Source organism: Geospiza fortis, unplaced genomic scaffold (genome assembly GCF_000277835.1).
Source record: "Geospiza fortis unplaced genomic scaffold, GeoFor_1.0 scaffold100, whole genome shotgun sequence".
Classification (NCBI taxonomy): domain Eukaryota; kingdom Metazoa; phylum Chordata; class Aves; order Passeriformes; family Thraupidae; genus Geospiza; species Geospiza fortis.
Window position 1 is genome coordinate 398,451 of NW_005054350.1, and position 26,124 is coordinate 424,574.

A 26,124-nucleotide genomic window follows, 5' to 3' on the forward strand; every position below is an offset into this window, starting at 1 on the left:
GAGGCATGAAAGGGATGAAAAACTGCTGAGCTATGTCTCAGAATTAAATACCTGCTCTGATGAATGGGAAATAATGAGACAGTTGACAAGACTGAATGAAACACATTTCCATTTCCCAACCCAGAGCAGGTTATCTTTTCCATCATAAAATGTCTGTGACATAAAATGTTTGGTGATGATAGAACTTTCATCTCACAAACAGAAGCCCTGCAAACCCGCTGAGATGTCCTGGAACAGCTTAACAATAACAGATAAAAATAAATGGCCACAACCTGTCAACAACCAATCATTTCAATTGATGCATTTACAACAATTACCATGAGAATAAATTTTTAAAATTAAAAGGTTCAACACATATAAACTGACTCTGAAACAAATTTTCAGCAACACCATTACTTGTGATTATTCCCAAAACCTGGAATGTCCACATATTAAAAGAAGAAATAGAAAGCACATTTGGATACCTGCATTCATGGTTGGATGCCTTCAGCTCACAATCAAAAAACTAGGAAATCTGACAACCTCCCATTAGAAACCATAATAAAGCATACAGAAACTTAATAAGAAAACCAAACCTCATACCTATTTTAGCAAAAAGGCAGGCAAGTATATGGAGACACAGGTGCTACACTGGCTTGTGTGTATCAGTACTTAGGAAGAAAAGATTTTGTTATCTATTTATACAGATATGGGGAAAAGTGGCAAAATGAGGTAAAAATGAAAACTTGCTTCATGCAATTTTCAGTAACTTCCATGGAAAAGATCCATACCAGTAATGACAATTTTACAGAATTTCAGTAGAGAAAAGAATAAGGCTGTTAGCTTAAATGCTTAATTAGTGAAATGCAAAAACAATGAGCAGTGTTGCAAGCCAGGAGAAGAGACTTTTTCTTGGAAGCTGAAACCAAACAGCTGATAAAACTCCTATTTTAATTACATTTAATTCAGGAAAGATAAAAAGTGGTATAGCTATAGCTAACTAGCCATGTGTCTTTTTCGGGTTGAAAACACAGCTTTGCACAATTCTCAGCTAAATATTCAAGTGATAAAATAGATGCTTTACCCCAAGTGCATGATAATAGTGACTATAAGCAAGTGGCACCAATTCAGCTCATATCCAGCAGCTTTGGAAAATCCTGCACTGGCTCTATTAGGCTGAACAGAGTTTGGAGAGAAAAAAAAGAATTATTTCTGACTTTCTTGCTATCCTGACTGAGGATGAAAGCATAAGGAGGACAAGTGGCAGATAGAAGATGTGTCCTTAGCCTCTTAATCAACACACCCAGGGTAGAACAGCCTCTCAGGCACAGGGCAAAAAGCTGTGCCTCATCACCGCAGGCTGCTGGTTCCCTTCATTTCCTTGTGCTGGGCTGAGCACTTGGGAGGAGACAGGACACTGATGGAAACACAACCATACCAGCCATGCTATGTCACACTCACTACAACCAGCTCAGAGAAAACACCAATGGCACTGTACCTCTGCATGTAAACTTGACCTACCAACAATAACATCAATAATGGAGTCATTAAAGAGAGTAGTAGGAATCTTATTATTTTATCTTCACTCTGTTTTGATATTTATCATGTAAATTTCAGAGTATGCAACTCTGGTTTCTACCAAGTCCTTTATCTCTTATCTCTCTCCAAATCTGGTACTGTATTTTTTTTTTTCTTCCATGTAGTTTATAACAGAATATTTCATTTTTTAAACTCAAGGACATGAACCTTTCATTAAAATCATTCCCCAAAAGGAAAATTCAAAGACTTTTGAAGGATAAACTAGTATCCAGCAGCTAAGCAGCCAACTTGCTTCTAGTATTTAAACATAGAACTGCAAGGAGCTGCAGACTTCAGTTTTTGAAAAGATAAACTTTTTACTTTGGTGGAATCTTGCTAACTCTGCATTGCCAGGACATTTCCTTTGTTATTCATAGTTCTTACTTCTGTGAAATTTATCTTAGTTTCTTACAATGTATCATTTTGATCAAATAAAAAGTTGGCAGGATATAAAAATTCACCAAGATGAAAAGGTTTTTTATAACAAATAGAAAATGAAAGACCTTCTAAGATTTTTGAACATTTTTTTTTTTTGTCTCTACTGAATAATACTATGATTTTTAATCAGTTCTGCACAGCTCAAATTCACCATAGAGTTATATGGAACATATTCTTATGGTTTGATTAAACTGAACATACTGAGTAGGGCGTTCATTGTGCTTAAATTGGCCTTACCAAGAAAATAAATAGGTCTATGCTAGCAACAGACCATATGCCATGTGCCACAAATGTTTTCACCACAATTTTTTGTTCATTAGCAAAATGAGATACATGTAAAAGAAAATCTTATAGAAATGTAAGGTTAATGTATTTGAGATCTTATGATGCCCCTTCTTTAAAAATATATTTTTTAAACTTCATAACAACCAAACAAGAGTCAGTTAGGTCAATGTTATGTCAATTCAAACCAGCCCTTAATTATACCTTTATAGGATCCTATTTTATGTCATACAGTTTATAATGTGAAGGGAGGATCTTTTTTCCACTGAAAGCAGAATGCAATAAATTGCACTTGACATCCTTGGGCCTGGATTCTTTCCTTGCTGTAGCTGGCAAAGCTGGGATTATTAACATTCCCCCATTCTTCCTGTTACACAGCCTATTTTCAAGTTTACATTTTTTCTGGTTTATAAAATATTTTATGAACATGTTCTATTGAAGTGTCAATTTCAATAATTTCTTTGCTTTTTGTAAAAATATTTAATGAAAGAAAAATAAGTATAAACTGTTCCTGCAAAGAAATACTAAAGAAAACACATGTTTTTGGCAAGGTATTTTTTTCACAAGCATGCAGGGTTCCCCTCACCCCAAGTTGTCTTAAAGGGGGTTTAACCATCCATGATTTTGAGTAGTAATTTGAGTGATTTGTCAGTATAAAAGTATTTCAATTTGTTTGAAATTACAAAAATGAACTGACAATCTTTTTGATTCTAACCATGATAACATAACACAAAATCAGATAGTCACAGCTAAAGCAGTCCAGATTTATTGGTGAAACAATTTAATAGAAAAAAAGCAATCCTCACAAAATTGATCTTTGACAAGTATTTCAATTTTCTCTTTGATCTAGTAGTGCAAACTTTTCTTCTTCAGACAACCCAGTACCAGCTGAAAGCATCTGTGGAGCTGGTTATGCCAATTCTCCCAATGCACACATTCTTTCATTGCACTGCAGCTCTGATGGCACACTGCAGGTCCTTGAAAGCAGAGAGATCAAATGACTGTAGCATAACTGCAATGAGTCTCAGGCAAAGCCAGAGTAAAAATTCCTGGTGTCACTTACGTAAAGCTGGGGGCAAAGTTTCATCTGCTTCTCACGCTAATAGTGAGTGAGAAGCTATTGTCATCACATACTAATGAACTCATTAAGCTAAGACATAAGAATAGATTTATAGCTAAGAATCTGTGTAGTTTGCACTGAAGAACTTCCATTTGTTGGGTTTTGGAGGGGAGAGGAGGCAATCAGCCAATATTTAATTGCTCTCCTTACTCCATTTGGGCTTTTAGTTTCAAGGCAAGAGTAGAGTGACTTCTGTGCTTTCTGGTCTGGCACAGAACAACCCCATTGACAAGTGATCTCACTGAAGGACCATCTCCTGAGAGAAAGGGCACCAAAGTATTGGGCTTAAATGAAACCAGAAGGTCTGAATTTGACAGCAAAATATGCTTTATTAATCATATTTGGCTTCCCACCTTCCTCTATTTTTCATGGCTCATAATTGAAACAATCTCTTAACTCAGTAATGATTTATCAGAATGAATGGGAATATGTCAAGATACTCTTTAGAGCTTGTAAGTAATGCTCTTGGTTAGAGGCAGCAATCACTGTTGAGCAAAATGAAGTTCTTTACTGGTTTCTGAGTAAGACATATCCCACTTCCAATATGTCGCTTTAAAATCAGTCTAGTGATGCACTACTTAGCACAGAAATTCAAAGCTCAAAAGGAAAGGATCAAATCTACTGCATAAAACTTGAGAAGACACGTAATACAGTCATTTTAAATAATGTAGCTCTTATGCAGTTTCTACTCAGTAAGTATCTTGTTCCAGGTGTCCTTTATTCATATCTCAAATTTTATAGGCTTCATTTACTAATGTGAAGGTCCTGATGTGATTCAGCAAAGGAAATGGGAATGTGGAACGCTATAAAGCATTTCAGCTTTAGCCGCTGGTAGACACTTACTGAAAAATTACTGAGCGATCAGGTTTATATAACAGATATATTCTAACATTTTGTGTTATTCACATTGCTCAGGCACCAAGATTAGATGGGGAAATGGATTCCGTACTCTATTGCTGGGCATATGAACAAACAATGGAAATGCCAAAATGACGAATGCTCTCCCATTCATTTTACATACTTTAATTTGCAGAAAGCTGCAGAAGCCTACATCAGAATTTCCTGCAGGATTAGCTTAAGGAAGGTTGAACAGGATGATTCAAACCCCTCTAAATATTTAGCAACTTGAATATTCTCTGATTATTTTTAGTGACATATTAGAGTTTCTACTTCGAAAAGGCTGGAAAACTGTGTAGATGGGTTTTTTGTATGTGACTTTGTCTCCCTTTTATGGACAACACCTTTTAGCTGACCAGATTAAGACTACATGTTATCCTGCTTAAAATAAATTAAAAAGAAAAAAGAAAAAAGAAAAAAAGAAAAGAGTGAGTTCGCACCTAGCAAGGCCAAAAGACAATGTGCACTGCAGGCTTGCTTACCAAGGCCACAGAGGGACCACAGCTTCCCTCCATTTTGGTTTGCAAAACCAACCTTATGTTTCTTGCATCTTTATTGTGACATACAAAAGGTAATTGCATTTAACAGCAAAATTCCTTCAGACTTCATCAGGGCCATTTTTTATTTCTGTCTGCTTATGGATTTGGCATGTGCTTACAAGCTGAAGTCCTATTTGTTCAAAGACGATAGTTTTATTTCTCAAAATTCCTCACTATGTTTAAAAATCTGACTCTTAGTGGGCTTCTTAGTATGTTTCCATCTAATTTAATTACTTTGATATGGGGTTACAACAAACTGTGCCAATAATTTGTGATTGAGGAAATAAAATTCATTATCAGCAAATTGTGATAAGCAATACTGTGGGAAAAAAAAAAAACCCAACCCTTTAGTGTTCTCTTTTAGGAAGAAGCAGGTAAGATGTTACTGGTGTAATTCTTATAGAAATATGTGATCTTTCACATAAGTACTCTCATGGAATGAGTAGCACTGCCTTTGTGGGTAGGTGTTCATTATTTTGAGTATGGATAGCAAAACCCAAGTCCAAAAAATGACGACAAACCAGATCAAACACAACAGGAGTGATTGAAAACATTTCTTAATTTTGAATTTCTTGGAAAAAGGCCAGGCTGTAATTAGATTTTCTGAACATAATTTCCTCAGGGATTTCAATAACTGCAATACAAAAAGCTAATTAATGTTTCAATACCAAAATTCTATTTGGCCTTATTTATATAATAATACACAAACTGACTGTGTTTAACATTTGTATCATCCAAACTCTAAAGGGCAAGGACTAGAGTTCTTCAGATGGCTGAAAATTCAGTCTGCAATCTTTTTTTTTTTCATTTTAAGCAAATTTAAAGCTCTAAATGAAAAGAAATAAAAAAAAGCCAAACCAAACCAAACCAAAAAACAAACTCAAAAAAGATGAATTCTCCTTAATATCTTTTGTTGTATAAGAACTCATGTGGTTTTTTTGCAATTTTAAATATCCTGTGTAACAGTGCTAAATTTTTTGGCAGGTATAAATAATAACCACTGAATTACAAGTAAACATACAAGGTATTTTTTACATGCCTATATGGCTTTTATATTTTTTCCATCTTAATCATGATTTCAGTTAATAAGGTTACTCTTGGATTCTCATTTTTATCAATTTTTAGATCTTGATGTATGATAGCATAACATATCAATGAATACTTATCTTCTGTTGGGCTCAAATTTTTTTTAGAGCTGTCAATTATTTATGAACATGTACAATTCATGCATGTCATACTCATGTATGCACAAAAATGGTGTAGAGGTCTTTTTCCCCGGCTATTTAAATTACTCTTTGATAATAAATATTAAAGGACACTATTTAATTTCTAAACTGCAACTAAAGGCAAACTTGGATTATCAATAGAAACTATCCCATCTCATTTGATAATATTTTGTGCAACCCGTGTTACTTTAGCTCTATTATTCTATGTATTAATTTCTACAGTTCTTAACATGTAAGTATTTTCATGGGCTAATGGAACATAATAGACCCAACACTCATTTATTTTTTCATCTGAAATGTAGTTTTTAAAAACCAAAAATCACAAAACCCACTACCTTCTTACTCCATAGCATATTCATTATCAGATCAACGCACACTACTAATTAAGTTAAATTTGACTGCTAAATAACTCCCAAAGAGCCAATTTATCTAAGGTAGTATGAGCACATATTCATTGCTCCTTATACATCACCAGCTGCTATTAATTAAATTCTAGTCACTTCAGACTGCAAGTTTGAAGTAATTGCCACTGTGGAAGCACTTGTACTTAGCAGTGAGCCTGGCTACTACTACTGATACTGACAGTCACCTGGATACAGGTAGACATCACTCTGTTTATTTCACTTTATTTTGTGAAATGTTTAGAAGTATGTGGGGAATTTTCAAATTTGTTTCTTGAATGCTCAAAGCTTTGTTGTAAATGCCCATGAAGTGCAGAGCTAAGTTGTGTCCCATTCTCTGAAGAAAACCTCTCCTCTCTGAAGGTGCGAGGCACCTTTTGAAGCTCAGAGGAGATTATGGCAGCAGAAGGTGATTCTTCCCTCTGCACCAGCTCCTCTCAGCTGGCTGCTCTGTGAAGGTGAGGGCTGAAGTGATGCTTGCAATCTGCTTCCTTGCTGCCCACCTTCCACCCACATCTGCAGAGCTTCTGTGGGCTGATGCTTTGCCAGCCCTGCAGTGCAAAGGCTGTCGGAATGACAAGGTGCGAGGAGGAAAAGGTGTACTTTGCACTCGCTTCACTTTCTGCACAAATTCATTGTTTTTAATCAGTAATTGCAGCAAATTCACTGTTTTTATTTAGTAATTGCAGCAGAAGGTTCAAAGAGATTTTCATTACAGATAGTGAATGGTAGTCTTGCATGGAAAAGTTTTGCAACCAGTGTCTTCTGGATGCACTTCCTTGCCTACTGGCAAAACTGAATCAGTCTTTCCTGAAATTAACTACATTTTCTCAGGCTTCAGTCATCATAGTACATGTAGGAAAAATGAAAATCTTAACTTCTGAAATATTTATTAGCCCCACGTTTCAGTGGAAATGTGAATAAAATCTGCATACTTCCAGAAAGAAAAAATCTTACATTTTTAATAATACACTTCCAGTATGTTGAATGCTGCACAGCTTGGTGGTATAGATATTTTAATTGTTAGTTTATATATACAGTTTTGCTTTCCTTTATTTTGAAGGCCATTTATAAGGAAGTAAAGATTGTTGAGAGTGAATATAACACATTTACTGTCTTGCTGATGAAGAAAAGACACATCAAGAACACAAGAAGAAGAAATCTAACATCTCTACAAATAAACTTCTTTTTTGCATTATTACTGTGTCCATTAAAAAACATCAGTGATATGATGAATATATGTAGGGTGAGGTACAAGTATAAGTTTTTTCACAAACAGCTTCTGAAAGATTATTTTCTTTTTTCCATTACTGGTATTTAAATGTAAGACTACAAACATGATTAAAAATTAACTTTGCTCTGTGGAGAATGATGGGAAACAAATGCTTATACCCTTTAATGACTCACCCACTGAATGCACAGTTCACCTGCTGATTTTAATTTATGTGATAATTCACAAAACAAAGCATTTAATGTCCTTCATCTATATACTGGATTTCATTTATTTTATTGAAAATATGTACTATCTCCTTGCATTGGGTACTTTTGTTTGTAAGCAGTTTCTAACCTCCTATCTAAATGTAAATTGTGTATGCAAACAGATTATTAAGAGAGAACTAAAACGAAATCCTTAAGGCCTTTCAAAATAATACAAAGCGGTATGTTTACAAAACGCTATTTTTAAAAGGTCTACATTTTAAATGTAACAATAATTTCATTTTCTTATAAGATACAAATCAATTTCAGCTTAAGAGCAGTGAATCATCATCATCAAGTTATGCTAATTATAGCATTTAAAGGCTTTAGCAAATCTAAACATATGAAAGAAAACCATAGACAGAAGATGATTTGTTGAAGGTCTGTAAGTTAGTTGAGTCAACAGTTCACATATATGATTTGCCAAGCAAATTTACCAAGAATAGCTCTTCTTCCTAGAATTACTCTGTTTTAATCTTGCAACTCATACAGCCACTTTATGTAGATTTAATTAGGCACCCTGAGGTTGCCCAAATACTTGCCCCATCTCATTGGTAGAAAATACTAAAACAACCTGACATTCATTAGCTACTGAGAAGCTACATTGAGCCAAATTGTCTATCCAACTTTATGTGGTGATTCTAGAAATAATTTTCACCATTTGTTTACAAAATGACTAAAAGAAACCTGTTTTATGTAAATTTGGGAATCCTGCTGAGGTTCCTGACAATTGATAAAATGAAATGGAGAGAAAATAACCAGTGCAAATAAAAAGCAATTTGCATGAATTCTGGTGAAATGGAAAGAAGCTAATGGAGATGGCATTATAAGCAACTTGCCTTGTAAACTGTAGATTTCTCCAACGCTGTTCTGCCGGGTGATGTGATGCCAATATGCACTACGAGGAAGGGAGATCGACTTGGATAAAGTCATTGGTTCAGACAGACTGGTCTGGAGCTAAAAGCCAAAGCAAACATAAATAGAAGGTCACACATAAGCATATTTGATAAATGATATCAAAACTGTAAATTGAATCTATATTGTTATGCACATACTATTTTCTAAACTACCACAGGTTTTACACTATCATTTAAACTGTGTTACAAGCATCAGCACTGTGAGTGCTCAGGGAAAAGCTGCAAAAGTGTATCTGCGTCTATAGGTTTACTACCAGAGGTTAATATTTGGACACCAGAATATGTCCCAGTTTATCTACAGCTATTCTTCTTGCTGCCAGGGTTTTGTTATTTTCTTTAACTTTGTAATAACGATGGATTAACATATGCCTGAATTCTAAAATCCCTCTGCAATGACATTTCCTTTTGGTCATTTAGCCTGCATATTGGATTGAATACCCAGAAAGATGCTAAGAGAGAATCTGAGACAACCAGCAGAGAATTAGCAATGGAGAGTCATTAATCTCCTAATCCTCCTTTGAAGAGGAGGCATCTCATCACCAGTAGAAGGCTCAGCTTCAAGAGCAGATTTTCCTGGTCTGGGGGACTTTATGTGACTGAAATTGGGAATTGCATGGTAAGTGTCCCTGTGACCAAGAGCTACAGCAGAGAAACCTGACAGGGGGAATGTCAACTTTATTAACGAGATCTCTGTCTCCAACAAACTATTGATGTGAGTGAAAGACAAGGCAACACTAGAGAGAAAAAAGAAAGATGAAGGACTGTGCATCCTGGCAACCTCTTTGGATATTCCTGTTATGCTTTCTGTGTCTAGAAGAAAAGAGAATGCACTTGCAAATATTTTGTATCTCTGGATTTATAGAATATAAAATATGATCAATAATTTTTTGGGATCTAACAAATCACCGTAACATTGCGTGCATAATTTTCTCAGAGGATGTCTGAAAACATCAATACTGAAGGATCAATTATGTCTGAATATTTAGAATGAAAAATTTCTTAGTTTCAGGGGAGGCACCAGGATGGTAATCTGAGAGGGTGTGCCTAGAAACTCATTTGCAGAGTTCAGCTACAGAGCAGAAGGTATTCAAGGTTTGGATCATTTACTGCAGGTTTAGTCATTAGTTCTTAGGGATTCCTCATTGAGAATCATAATGCCAAATTTAAAAAAGCCCTTTTTAACTATACAAACTCATATTATTCTGTAATTTAAATCTCTTCCTTCCTCCGAAATATATTTAGAGACAACATCCACCCAAAGATCTAAAATGATTTAAATTTTGAGTATTAACACAAACTGATGCATGGAATATATTTTGTTTCAGATCAATCTGCTGTAATTACTTCTGTTGTTGTTTTCTTGAGAACTGTCTTCAAAATAACTCCCAGTCTACAGCTAATGTCTTTTCTGCTCATTTATAGCCAAGTATTACATTTCATTTGCCAGTGATGCAGATCATCACTAGAAGCTATTTGATATGAAGTAAAGAGCCTGCAGAAGCATTTAGTTCATTAAAAAAGAAGTCTGAACGCCTTATCACAAAATTCCAACTTTAGGGAGGCTTGGGGGTTTAAATTTTATTGATATACAGAATTTCCTTTATTGTAGAGACCAGGACAGTAACAAAACCTCTTATACTATTTTACCATGTTTGTATAGCAGGGGTAACAAGAGTAACTTTGCCAAAGAGGAAAATTATATAAAATAATCTTTAAAATTTAGTTTACCATTTATTTATTAATAATTTAATGACTCAGGAGGTAAATTAAAGGCAAAACATTTTCTTAGTATGCATTCTGAAATAAATAATTCCAGTAAATAGAACCACTTTGACTGCAGTTTATTATCTCAAAGACAAATCCATGGACTGAATGGAAAATATGATTAAATGTATCATCATTCCTGATCTGAGGTGATTAACTCCTGCCTGATCTGACCAATACTGATGCAGAAGAACTTTATTTGCACACATTAGAGATTTAGGAGAATTAAAAAAAAAATCTGTTCTCATTATAAAATAAGGTAAGAACTGCTTTAGTGCAGAAGACTGCACTGAAAGCATTCACAATACTTTGTTTCCTCAGATTCCCTAACTAAGGAACAACCTCCGATATCACCTTTTCGGTAAGAATTATCACCATATGCTAACTGCAATAGGACCATATGAACCATATTCCTCTGGGGACTCTATAGAGAAAAAAAATGCAATTTCTAGTTTATTACAATATCATCCTCAGAAAAAAAACCCAAACTTTAAAATAAAATATCAATTTTGTTTTTCACTTGCGACTTTAAAATAGAAACGTAAACCTTTGGGTTTGAAGTCCTTACTACCTTGTATATCACATAAGGGATAATAATATTAATTTATCCATGGAGTTATTTTTACTGAATAGTAGACTACCATCAGCTATAATTTTTCTTTTAATCTGTTTTATCCATATAAAACTCACATTGTTGATCAAATGTAATTGACAATGACAGAATGCTTACTTCTACGAACTGCTGTTAGTAAAAATATTCCTCTGTTCAAAGAAAATTGAATAATATATTGACTGAAACCCATTTTCTCTGGAGAACATTTTATATGTTACACTGTGGGTGTTTCAGATAAAAAAACCTTGAAAACCAAAGTGAAGAAAATACATAAAAACATCCATATTAGTAATTGTTCATATACTACAAGATTGCTCTTTGCTATATTAATAATTACAAGCTAAACTAATATTTAAAGTGCAGCAATCTACTCTTTCAGAATCTCTTATTCCCAGCTGTAAATTAAATTCTGGTAGCTAATAAAGTTAAACTAGAAAAACAAAACAAACAACTTGTAAATCAGGGAAGATTTACAAAACTGTCTAACTGTTAAAAAATTAGATGCTCAGGTTCAAGACCTCTGGTGTTCCAGATCAGTGAAAGAGAACACATTTATAAGTTCAGAGACTTTGTCCTCCATGCCCTTCCCTTTTGTCTTTTTACTATGCCTCATTAAAAACCAACTGGCACTCCACTTTTTTTAAAGCAGCTAATGCAAACAGAGAACTTTTCACTGTTGAAAATCAAGTAAATAACCTTTAAATTTTCTTCTTTTCTCAAAGCAGGTAGATCATTCTGCACAGATTTATTACTGTCCTTCATTTAACAGAAATGTAATGGTTAAAAATGTATTTAAAATTATTTCACCTATCTCATTAAGTCTGTTTACCATGCAGAAAATTAAAACATCTCTGGGTCTGGATTTGTTCTTACATAACAGGCCAATATTCAGCTGTTGTTTCCGACACCAACACATTTTTCTCAGGAGCTGGCAAAACAGGTTTAGATACATAAGCATCAACTGTACAGAAAGGGCCCATCATGATACAGATAGCAAAGACACAGAGAAGAAGTAAATGTTTCTATTTGGGAATGAATTTGAGATGATTTTGCTCCTCTGCTCCACTTCTGGTGAAGTCCCACCCAGAGTACTGTGTCCAGCTCTGGGGTCCGTAGCATAAATACAGGAATTTGCTGGAGCACATCTAGAGGTGGGACTCCAAAATGATCCGAGGGCTGGAACACCTCTCCCGTGAAGACAAACTGAGAGAATTGGGGTTCAGACTGGAGATGTTCAGGGAGAAAGTTTCAGGGAGATGTTGTTGTGACCTTTCAGTACTTTACAGGGGCCCATATGAAAGATGGGGCAGACTTTTTAGAAGGGCCTGTTGTAACAGGACAAGGAGTAAGGGTTTTAAATTAAAAGAGGGTAAATTTAAATTGGACATGAAGAAGGAATTTTTTATGATGGGGGTGGTAAAACACTGGCATTGGTTGCCCAGAGAGGTTTTGGATGCCTCATCCCTGGACAAATTCAAGGTCAGATTGGACCGGGCTCTGAAAAACCTGGTTTCATTGAAGATGTTCCTTCTCATTGCAGGGGGGTTGGACAGATGGCTATTAAAGGTCCCTTCCAACCCAAAGCATTCCCTGACTTCACTGAGGGTTGTTTTGTTATGTTGCACCTGTGTTCTGGTCTTATAGAGGAAAGTAAAATCAATATATCAAATTAAACATGCACCTAGAATGATTTGGCTACAAATATTTCTCAAATATGATGAGACTTGCTTCAGGAAATAAAAAACATAACCTAACCTTTTTTTTCCCAGTTTAGGAGGTAGAAAGTGAGAACCTAACTAGACCTTAGGTGAAAAGTAGAAATGCACACATCAAAACCATATTAATTCAGGGAATTTTGTGGTGGGAATATAAAAGCCACAAATATTACTGAAGCATTTTTGTTACTTGACAGGAAACATGTAGTAGTTAGGCTTCATCCATTTCCCCCAGAATCTGTATTATAAAATACCTTTCATACAGTGAACATTTCTTTCCTGTATCCAAATCTAATATCCAAAGCCATAATATCCAAAATATTGAGCTCTCTGAAGTTTTGCTTTTCCAGTGACAACTTTATTATTCTTACAGGTCTATTTGATTAAAATAGAAATTAAAAAAAAAAGAAAGAAGTCTATTAATGTGTCACTGTAAGAAGTTTCCCATATTTTTCATTATTGCCCTTTTATGAAAGTCTTAAAGAGTAAATTTTCTTTTAATTCCCATAGGCCATCTCCATTGACTTCAATAGATTTGTTACTCTGATACCAATAATGAATACAATTCCAAAAATGGAGCCTGTTAACTCTATTAGGGTTCTGAGCTTTGATCTTTTTAGCATATTATTCTCTCTGTTTTATTTTTTTTCATTAAAAAGTCAAAACATGAAGGTGACAGAAAATACATTTGGCTTGAGGAGACAAACTGAGCAATTTATAGTTCATTCCATATTTTTTTTTAGTCTGCAATAAGGACAGTTTGCTTTTTACAGATATGCTCTGAAAATAGGTTAGTTTATTATGGATAAAACCCTCTGTCTCATTTCAAATTCTCATTAGTGTCTTTAAACAAATAGCAAGAGAACTAGGTCACAAAAGACTAACGAGAATAGTAGTCTAGAAATATGAATCTAATATCATTATTTAGATTTTTTTTCTTTCTAACTCTAAAGAAGGTTACTTTGTGTGTTATGCCTTAAAGAGAAAGAGGGCTTAGGAAATATATTTCACCTCACAAGTGTCAATTAGCTGGCACAGAGTTTTCTTATTTTCTTATCATGACCAAAAAAAGGGTATCATGTTTGTCTCTTTTGCAAAAGCAGCAACTGTTGTCCTGGATTCAACTTTTATACTATGACACATAGATCTATTTTACAAAAACCAGTTCTCATCCAGTACTGTAAAGCAGACTGTTTCTTCATCAGCAAGGTTTGCCCATATTTCTTTTTAAATCAATTCTCCTGCTCCAAACAATTTTCCAATTTGTCATTTTGAATTCTGTCTCTTCATTGATCCACTTCCACATTGTTATAAATGTAAGATCTGGAAGTATAATGACTAGACTGAGCCTTGATCCTTCTTTGAAAATACTTAATAAAACTGGATGCAGATACAGTCCTATGAAATACCAATGAGAAAATTCTTTCCTTTGGTGATGTGTTACTAATACTCTTTGGTTACAAGTTTTCTGTAGCCCTTTTTATACAATCACTTAGTTTGCTTAGAACATAGTTATGTTCATTTTTATGTATGTTGCTTGGACTGTGTTAACCACGTCAACTATTAATATAATCATGCATAGGTATCAGCATGGTATTTATTTGCTATGCCCTGCTTTATATTTTTTTTACAGTTTTATCTAGCTTGCTGCTCCTGACGGAATACATATTATTGGCAAATCCCCCACCAATATATGACCTCACAAATCCCCTGAAAAAGTTTTTTTCTTTTATTTTTTCTGTCCTCTAAAAGAAGCTCATAATAGATCAATGTTGCCAGACAGAAGGGATTAATGTTGGAGGAAAATTAGATACATTTTACAGCACATTTGGATTATATTTGTTGAAAGTCAGTAAGGTGCCTGTCTTCACCCATATTCCCTCACAAAATTGTGGGGTTCTTCCTTTTGTGAAAGAAGTTTCCTGGAAACTATAATAATTAGTGTGAGGGTAGAAGGTCAGATTCTTTCATTTTTCAAAGGTTTGAGCCATTTTACTATAAATAAGTAATACTTTATCCATTTTTCATTGCATAAAATGATTCAGTAACAACATGGGAGATAATGCCAACATGGAAAGAGCTGAGACTATTTCAAGCCTGGCTATACTGCAGGGGTCTTAGTAGAAATAAACACAACTGAGCTAATTTCTTCAAGAAGTACATGTATACATATATATATATATATATATATATATATATATATATATGCATGACAAGAGAATCCAGTTTTGCACAGAAGTTATTTGCAGATATTGATTGTCCTTTCTGTGGCCATGAAATAGGAGCCAGCTATGTATGCTTGCAGCACAGAATGCCAGCCACACCTGAGCCAGCAGGTTGAGGGAAGTGATTCTCCCTCTCTTCTGCCTCGTGAGACCCCACATGGAGCCACTGCATCCAGCCCTAAGAGTCCCAGCACAAAAAAGACAGGGAGCTGTTAGAGCAGGTGCAGAGGGGAGGCTGTGAAGATAATCAGTTGGAAGGAGCGCCTCTGCTGTGAAGACAGGCTGAGAGAGCTGGGGTTGTTCAGCCTGGAGCAGGGAGGGCTTTATCTCATCAATGTTTGTAAATACCTGATGGGAGGGGGGCAAAGAAGACAGAACCAGGCTCTTTACAGTGGTGCCCAGTGTCAAGACCAGAGACAACGTGCAGAAACCGAAACACAGGAGATTCCTCCAGAACATCAGGAAACACCTTCGCTATGAGGTTGAAAAAGCACTGGCACAGATTTCCCAGGAAGGTCGTGCAGTCTCTCACATTGCAGATATTCAAAAGACATTGCGACATGTTGCTGGAAAACCAGCTGGTGGCACTGCTTGAGCTAGGGAGGTTGGACAAGAGATTCCTTCCATCCTCAACCAGTCTGTGATTGTTATTTCCAAAATTATAGAGAAGGTTTTACTGAATAGGGGGAGTCCCAGATCTCTCTTCTGAAGAGTGTAAGGATAAGTCAGTTGAGGTGGAAAAGAACAAACTGAAATGCATCAGTTAGAGAGATCAAAGAAAGAGATCATCAACAAAAACTTGTCTTCTTCATTTGGAGCAAGTGTTTTCTGGGTAATTCAGCCTGAGAGTTATGGAGTTCCAGAAGTGGCTCTTTCATGAGGTTTGTCAAGCCAGGGCTAAAAATAGTGAGGCTTGCTATCAGTGCTGACATACAAGTCCTCATTCCCCTATCTGTTTTTCACTCTCCTTGCTCTGCTGAGTATTCCTCCCTCTTACAAAGCTACTAGAGTCTGACCTCAGCCTGAAATGCTCTGGCAAAGTCTTCAAAGGATATCTTTTTTCATGGAATTACTTGCCAAAAGATATGACATTTTAAACAGATATTTGGGACACTTGAAGTCTCAGTGTTTTACTTGAGCATACTATAAGGACAGCCTTTCTGACCTCATAGAAGTTTGCTTCAGAACTGGTGTGGTAGAAGCCATGGTATGAAAAATGTCTCTCAGTGGAGAACAGACTCAAAAACCTCTCTCAAGCATGTGGCAAGAAAGGTGAAATAGGGATGAACACAGACTGTCCTCAGTTGGGAGAACCCCACTTGAATAAATTTGGGGCTGAAAACTGGATTTCTAAAAAATGCTGCAATCCATATTCACTGTTCCCCACACAGTTATTTGGCTTCCATTATTTCTGATAAAGCAAATTACTTTGACCTCTTAAGATTTCTCAAGAAGTTTTTCTTCTATTGTCTAAAACAAATCAGCAGTTTCCAATTACACATATTTGTGGAAATCACATTTCTTTTAGCCTCTTCAGTATAGAGAAATTACTGACCAATGAACTTTAATAAAATGACAGGAAGACAATTTTCTGAATACTTTCTGAAACAGTAATCATCAATAACTTTTCATGAATATTCCTCATTAAGCTTATCAGTGCATGACTCCAGTATTCAGCAACACACATAGTCTGGCTGACCTCTACTTTCTGACATTTTCAGAAGTTAGTTTTATATGTCATACAAAGACATTTCAATTAAAAACAAGAAATAGCAAACCTAGAAGGCATTAAAATTACTACTATGTAGTAAAGTCTTCTCAGATAACTCTTCAGAATCTTCCAAAAAACACAGTTCCTTCCTTTTAACTATTTACTTTTAGACATTTGAAATGCATCTTGAATCACACATACTTGCGCTAGTTATATATATGCAATACACATGAATGTAAATTATTACATTGTATGTAATAGAATGTAAAGTTTTAGCTTTGAAACATACTATATTTTTGGGGGGGGAGCGAGAGGGAGGCATATGCCTGCATATATGAGCACACATTAATTTAATTTAAGAAAACCTATTATTAACAATTAAATATTTCCTTCAGGAGCTGCATGGCTTTAATGAGTTTTTTACAGATCTAAAATCAACTGAGAAGCTAGTATATAAAAATAAACGGCTCTTCTTTTCCACTGTATGTCCTTGCACACAGGGATCACGCCATGATCATGTATATAGATAGATACAGCCAGAGATTTCTTCAACATTGAATTTCTTTAAAATTGTTCTTTTAAAATTGAAATAAAAGATCATTAAAAAGCAATGCATACACTTCTAAATAAAAATATATCATGTATATTTGGAAGTATTTGGGGTTTTGTGGCCCAGAAACAACTTGTAGTGAGAAACATGATTCTCTGAATTGCAATTCAAACTTCTGCTTATAAAAGAAGCCAGTGAAATTTTTGCTTCCTTACTGATGTTTATTTACTAATATAGCAAAAGTAGCTGCAAATCAGGAATTCAGTTTGGAAAGGTGGGAGACAGAGAAATGTTCATAGATTGCTTTATCTTTCCATATACTTGCACCAGCCCAATAAATCCTACCATTAGTAACATTTTTCTCCTAATTTCATTTTCAGACAAAAACCAAGTATTTTTTTTTCTGCTGGCAAAAGTTGCTTGGCACAGTAGAAGTTGTACATACATGACTACATGCCATATAACTCAAGCCTTTTCAAATCCCTAGTTGTTATTTAATGAACCAATCCTTTGCCTGTTTCAGCTTCACAAAACAAAGGAAATAGAATTATACCCGTTGCCATGGAAATCTGCAACTCCATTGCTTTTCTTCCTTGTAAAACAAAACACATGGAAAACTGAACACCAAACAATGTGTGTGAACACATCACAGAAATTCCATCACTTTACAAAGGATTCTACAAAATCTCTCAGGTAGTAACAATTGCAACTTTTACCACTATATTCTACATGGAAATGATTAAGATAATGAAGAGAAGAACCTTTGCTGATTTATCAACAGGTTTTGAATCACAAAGACTGTAGAGATGTGCTTTCAACAGCCAGTCATACGAAACCATATGAATCTTGCCTGGCAGCAGTCTTTATGGAAATGAATTCTGACAGACTGAATATGCTATGAGACTAGCAGCTTTTACCCTGAGACAGTCATAAGAAACAGAGAAATGGATGCTTCTGCCATAGCACAGAAAATCTTCATTAATTCCTTACTGCTGAATGCTGCAGAACTGAAATATATTTGAAAAATCTATTCCTGCAGTTGAGATGGAACAGTACTTCATTACATTTAACATCCTCATCACCAGTGTGGGCAGTGGGACAGAATCAAATCTTAGAAAATTTGGGGATGGCATCAAACCAGGGGGAATAGTCAAACACCCAGACCGGAGGGCTTCTACTCAGAGGGATTTCAGCAAAGCAGAGGGAAAAGCTGACAGGACTGTCATGAAGTTCAGCAATGAGAGATGTCAATGCTGCAACTGGGCCAAGGCAACTGCACACAAATACTTCTGGGGACTGACTTGCTAGATAAAACCTTTGCCAAAAGGAACTAGCTGTCCTAGTGATAATGTGAATGACCAGAGTATCTATGCAGTGATGGAGGCTAATGGCACTCTGGACCACATTAGCAAAAGCATGGCAAATACAACCAGAGAAGTCACATTTCCCCCGTGTTGGGCAATTGAGAAACTACATCTGGAAGTTTAGCTATGTTCACAAAATCTTCAGTCTGGGCCCAGGCACAAGAGGAATATCAAACTGGAGAGAGCCTGGAAAGAACCTCTAAGAAGCAGAACATGATCAGTGACGCTGGATTAAATGTCTGATGTTTATTCACCATGAGAAAGCAAAGGCTAAAATAAATCTAAACCCATTTTTTCTCTCTCTTCTGAAAAATATGTTGCAAAGAAGACTGTTACCAGAGATGCACAGTGAAAGGACAAGAGTCAACAGGTCACAGGCAGTTGCAAGGGAAATTTGAGACAAACTTAAGGAAAAAAATCTTTCACACTGTGAACAGACAAGTGCTGGAATGAGCTCCCATAATCTGCGTCATTGGGGGTATTCAAAACTTGACTGGCTAGCTTTATCTAGTTCAGATGCTCTACCTGCTTTGAACAGACAAGTAGGTGAGCTGACCACCCTTCCAATGCCAGTATTTTTGATCCTATATTCAATGGATTTGAAAATTTGAGAGCTAATGAGATGTGCTGTGCCATTGAGCCAAACTGACATTCTGCTAACTGTAGTATTCACACATCTTTGTTTAACTCAGCTACTGTGGTCAGTGAAAGAATGTCAAACCAACAGCACAGGGTCTACAGTCTTTACTACTGCCTAACAATTCTCCTCAACTGGATGCCTGCACAGCTGATAAATAAAAACTCTTAGCATGGCTGGCATCATGTAAGACATCAGTAGCATAAGAACAACCCACAGCTGAGAGAAAAAAAAAGAACATAACCAAACTCTATTTGGATAGGCTCTAAATAAATCTAATAAATACATATTGAAAGACTGCATGTACTTGCAGTACAGGAAAGTTTCTGCATATCAGATATGGCTTTTTTAGATACTCAGTATCTCTTGTCTTCAGTCGAAACATAATCAGAGAGATTATAAATAATTTTCATGTTAAAATCCTTGTAATCTTTATAAAAAGGAACAGAAGTGGAGAAAAAACACAAAACGAAGACATAGGGTGAACTTCACCTAATTTTTGTCCTACCAACAAGTACCTGATGAGGCAAAGCACAAAAAGCACAGGAGGGAATTACAAAGTAACTTTAGAGCTGTTATGAGAATTTTTGATCCCTTCTCAGATTATTACTTTTTATAATTCCCCTATTCTCTGAGAAGCACAGTGCCCCTCTCTAAATCATCAATAAAGAAGTTTTTTATTAATCAGAGACAAAGCCTTAACTATTCCCTTGAGTGATATAAAGAACTCCTAAACAGAGTTATTGCAACAGAGGAAGGCCTTGCTTGACAAGAGACACAAAATGATGATATAATTCAAAAGACTGATGAAAACCATGTGAAAAATACCTTTTTCAGAGGATCATTCTTCTGCGAATAAGCAACTGACTCTGATTCAGGGTTTGTTTTGTTCTTGTTTTGTTTTTGTGCTGTGCCTAGCATACAGCTGATTATTTTATGACCTTGGGCAATTTATATACAGCTGAGTTTGGCCTTAATCTTTCTGTGCCTCATTTTACTCATTACTATTAATATTATAATAATACTTGTCTCCTGAGAGCACTGGATAACTTCATCAGCTATTATTTTTGCTAATAATAATAGAAGCTCTATAGTTGCTTCATTTTATAAGAAACAGTTTTCTGAAAATAGCAGATATGAGACTAATACTAAATTAAGCCCCCTGGTGAGGTTGTTTGAGGATTATTTTTTAGTAATACTTCAGTCAACTTAACCTGCTTCTCTGTTGAGAGAGTTCAATGACATGAACCTACCAGCACAGTTACACAAGTGAGCTTGTTTAAAGGCACACAATACAAAAGAAAACTTCCATATTAAATGCTTCTCTGAGATTAGGTAAGGGGAGGGCTGGGCTTCAGTCAGACATGCAACATCCACCACATAATTACAGCAGCTATTCCTAATTTATAGCTCATATCACCCACAGCTTTTAGCGAGCAAAACTTCTAAACAAATCATCAATTTTGTTTAGAGAAAAGTTCTTTGGCTCTTCATTTCCTGCATTTCTGGAAACAAATATGAATTTTAGCCTGACAGTGTCTTTCCAACTACTTTGTTATCTCTATAAACATGCAATATTTTGCAAAGCACAAGGAAAGTGAAAAAAAAATTACAAATTTGCTCATGTCACTAACCTTCAAATCCTCTTATATTCAAATGCAACTTTGTAAAGTTGAAATAAATGATATCTGACTTTTAAGAAATAGCTCTTTAAAAACAGCCTAAAAATGTAGATAGGTGGCCACAGGGATTTTTAAAGTGCTTACACGCTAAATTCTCAGGAGAGTTTGCATCTTTGGATATCTCACTATGAAAACATCTTTGCCCTGTTGCATTCAAACAAGCTACCCAGACTGCGGTGACCTAAATAGAAATGTTCACAGTGCAGCCCAGCTGCCTGCAAACATGTAACTGAGGTGAACAGAGCAGGGAAAATAGTGTTTATAGGTTTCATGTATGCAGCTTCACGATGGATTCATAGGATGGAGCAGGCTCCATGCAGATAAAAAATTGTATCACCTCACTTGTAAGACACCTTTACAAAGCTTTTCATACAAACTTTGGCTGAGCTCACAGTTTATATTAGCAGGAAGGCAGATTTCAATCTGAAACTTAGGTAGCACGATGGACAAATAGTTAAAAGAACATGGCAACAGTATAAAAAATATTCCAGAAATTTTTAACGAGAAAAGAATGAGAGTAATTTCTTGGTAAGGATGCCCATCCATGCACTAAGGTACTTGGGGTTTAGTCCACAGGAGAGATTTAAAATACCTTTTTGTATTCAAGATCATCCAGCCCTATGGCTATGCATAAGAGAAAGTTCAAAATTGTGCCAGACAAAGGAATAATTTAATTTTTCCCATCATACTCTGAATGAAAACCCTCATGATTACTACCATTTCAAAAACATTCAAAACTCCAGGGCAAGTTTATTTTCCAAATGGCAAAACGGCATTTAAGTTACATCACCAGCTACCAAAATGTTTGACACACTCTTATGTAAGGATTTCCCAGCTCTGCTCTCACACCTACCCACACCACTTACCTACACACCCCACAAACCTTTATGTTGTCTGCAGTGTTTTTGACATGAGGAACAGCTTTGTCCCACCCCCACCACTTTGTAGGAGCAGCTGCACAAACCCTTCGTTGCCATAGTAAAGACTTTCCATATTCTGTGGTTTCATTCAAACACACAGGAAAGATCCAGGAATGTCAAAGACCTACAGAGTTCCTTGGAGAATCTGGATTTTACACCTCACCTTTACACCTCTTGCTGACTGCAAGGTGTCATATAGGGGCACAATGAAATCCTGCAGTTCACAGAGGAAGAGGGGTAAAAAAGGTCTTGACTCGGTAAGGAAAGAATGAATGGGAGACTAGTGGCTGTGGAAGTTTGAATTTCTTAGTGGGATGAGGTATTTTCTTTTAGAAAGTGAATGACACCTTCTGGATAGTTTTTGAATACTGCTGCAGTATTTGGATATGACTAGTAGCCCCTGAAAAATGCCAGTGAAATAAGTCTACATTCAAGATAATATTTTCTTTAAAATCAGAAAGTAAAAGCAGTCCAGTTGAAAGAATCATTAACTATCACCCAGTCTGAATATCCAAAAATTTCCTGCTTTCTTATGAAGCGGTGAACATTGAAAATAGACTTGCAACATATGTTTTGGGATTACTTCATCTGAGCACGCACAGTTTTCTGAGCCTGAAAGCTAGCAAAGAGTCTGGAAAAATTCTAAAAAATCTTTCATAGACATCAGAGTAAAGAAAAATGTCATTATATACTAAATGAACCAAGAATATTATGGAAAATTACCGCTACCTGTGGGAATTCGGTTTATGAAACTAAAACCAAAATGTACACAGATTCTGACTTATGAGAAAAAAAAAAAACCAAAACAAATTCAAATTCCTGGTGTTGTTAATCTTGGCAAAATTTATAGATAGTCTCAGACAGATTGACCACTGGAGTGTCTGCTGTGTCAGGGGAGGCTTAGATGGGGCACTAGGGAGAATTTCTTTTCTGGGAGGATGGTCAAACATTGGAACAGGCTTCCTAGAGAAGGAGTCAATACCTCAAGATGGTCAATCTTTAACAGGCATTTGGATAATGACCACAAAATCGTGCTTTAACTTTTGGTCAGCCCTGGAGTGATCAGGCAGTGGGACTGTGTGACCATTGAAGATCCTTTCCAATAGAAATATCCTATCCTACCCTACCCTATCCTACCCTATCCTATCCTATCCTATCCTATCCTATCCTATCCTATCCTATCCTATCCTATCCTATCCTACCCTATCCTATCCTACCCTATCCTATCCTATCCTACCCTATCCTATCCTATCCTATCCTATCCTATCCTATCCTATCCTATCCTATCCTACCCTATCCTATCCTACCCTATTACAGAAGTAAGCTTCACAGCACCCATGAAAACCAAGTAAGCAACTCACCAGCTCAGTATTGCAATAAAGCAGTCAGGTTTTACAGGGTTATAAAATTTCTAGACACACATTATACAGCAACACCATACATAGTTTCAAATGGGAAGTACAGAACAATATTCAGCTAAGTATGCATGAATAGCTGACCTGAGGCTATGCTTTAACTTGCATAAAGTACATGGAGCTCATGAATCATCATCTGCATTCAGAATCTCAGTACTTGAGCTTACATATAAATTGGAAAGAGAAGAAAACATACTAAGAGACCAATGTCTCTTATTATCATGGCATGGGATAATCTTTGGATGAACTGTAGAATTTTCTTCTCCTGTTTCTCCCTCAGGAATTGAATAAACTTAAACATATTTAGGCAGAATTACAACATAAAAGAGCTTTTTTATACTAAGTAAATTACAGTGGTGAAATTAAGCCCAAAAGATATATAAAATGCATTTAGCTAAATGTTTCAAATATTCATTGGGTCAGCAGCATCCACTAGTATCTCTCTGAAATTCCCCTACTACACAACTTGAAATAGTAGGTGATAGGCACACCATTGCAAAAGGACATCAATAATAACTGTAAACCAGTCAATGCTCTGAAGATGCAGTGGCAAAAACAGAATACTTCAAATTGAAACCATCATGTTAAAATTTAGAATATTTGATGTGTCTGTTAATATTTGATCCTGTAACGTTTGATGAGTATGCATTTAGCTTGTAACCAGGTTTGAAACACATAAAGATAATACAGACTTACAGAATAAAGAAAAATTAAAAGTTCACTAATTAACTCATGCTGTTATTTCTTCCAGCCTCACAGTTTTTTTTTCCCTGTTTCTAAGACAATTTGCATTAACATTTTTAACTCTTATTTACATTTTCATTAATACTCTGACAATTCTGTAATTTATATTTATCAGACCAGTCTTGTGAAATATCTTCCTCATATTGGAAGAAATTACTCTCAGTCTTATTTCTTAACTACCTTTCTCTTCTAACATCTTCTTAAGCCCAGTTTCATTGCCTGATATTTGTCTTTGGTAGATTCATTATTTCCCTGCTAATAATGTATTTTAAAGAAATAATACATAAACTCATTGATATTACCTTTTTTTTTTTAATAACAGAAATCTATCATGATGACTCTTTCACTTATATTAAGTTGAATTTTAAAGACAAGACTTGTAAATGATGAGAATAGAAATATACCGAGGCAGTGTTTCATAAGGGTGTTTATCTTCTGGGAAATGTTAAAAAGATCACAATCTAAAATGGCTTTTAGCTCTGCTGTCTAAAGTAAAATAAATGTTATAGGAAAGTTCCAAAGATAATAAGTTATGAAACTTGGGCCATTACAATTTATTCTTGCATTTACACTTCCATCTTACTGATGTTTTATTAAGTTCAGCTGGCTAACATCAATTTTACTGCTATCTTATTTAGGCTTATTGTTTTACATATTGTAAATTTTTATTCTTTTGCGAATACACAATAAGTTTTTACTGGCAGCTCTTGAAAGAAGTAATTTGTAGAGGTACAAATGTATAAGTATTTCCTTAAAATTCCTCCCTCATATGTGTAGTCCTAACATAGGAAATCTACAGCTCTTTACCTCCCATTTTCTACCCTTCAACAACAGTGAGGGCAGAAGCTACATTAGAAGTGTTTTTAGTGGAAGTTAAATGGCAGAAGATCAAAGCTGGCATTAGAAAGGAAAATCAGAAATTAAAATTCCAATGCCATGTTGTCATCCTGGTGTAGAGGTTAGACAGACAAGTGCTGCTGAGAACAAATGCTCATATGCTCGTATGTAAAAACCATCTGAATACCAATTCTTTAGAAAAAGATCACCAAAACCAACATCATCTCCTGATGGCAAACAGGAGGATATTCAGCCTTCTTTTAGATGAAGCATTTTTTTATGGGGGATGAATTATTCTTTTTCTTTTTCTCCTTAGGACAGGACAACTGAGAAGATCCAATGGTTTGGTAAACCTGAAGAAGCCTGCTCCTTTTAGGTAGGGGTTTTTTTTTTTTTTTTTTGGTTTTTTTTTTTTTTTTTGTTTTGTTTTGTTTTTTGTTTTTGTTTTTGTTTTTGTTTTTGTTTTTTGTTTTTTGTTTTTTTTTGCCAAACTAGCAAACGAGATTGGCTCAGTCAGATAAGCACCTAGGTTAAAAGAAAGGAAGTGAAAGAAGCTTGCAGTCCAGTCTGGGGACTGGGGAAGGGTGATGGAGCTGGCTGTTACACACCCAGCTGTGCATCTTCCATGCTCAACATCAGACTACAGTGGGGGGATACAGGTCATTCCTGAGGCTAACACTTTTTATTTTTGCACAGTAATTTCAAGACCAACAATCTAAGCAGACTTCTAAATGCTACAAAGGAAAAAAAAAACAAAAACAAAACTAAACAAACAAGTGGTCAGAGGGCAGAAATGGGGAGGGACAGAGGAAAAAAAATGAGGTTTGTTCAGGTGATAAGAGGAAAGACACTCTCATGTGGGTAACACAACAGCACAAAATAAAAGCATGTAAACAGAAAGACTGTCATTGTTCTTTTTAATTTGTTGTCTTGGAACTAAAATCACTAAAAACCACTGCAATATTGCCCTCTTTCCCACAAAAAGCTACAAAACAAAATTATCATCTGTATTACAGTGATCCATTGAAAAAGCAAAGACTGAAAAAAATGAATATACAGTTAACAATTTACCTGAAAATAATTTCAATTTAAGT

General features: G+C 35.5%; 1 protein-coding gene across 1 annotated transcript in view; it reads right to left on the minus strand.

The window, feature by feature from the left end:
- Positions 1–26,124, minus strand: part of DOK6 (docking protein 6) — a gene marked incomplete at its 3' end in the record, with an annotated part of 153,850 nt that overhangs the window by 30,708 nt on the left and 97,018 nt on the right. Inside the window, exon 7 of the mRNA XM_005423353.1 lies at positions 8,776–8,893. Within this exon, the coding sequence (XP_005423410.1) occupies positions 8,776–8,893 (118 nt within the window). The remainder of the gene's footprint in view (positions 1–8,775; positions 8,894–26,124) is intronic.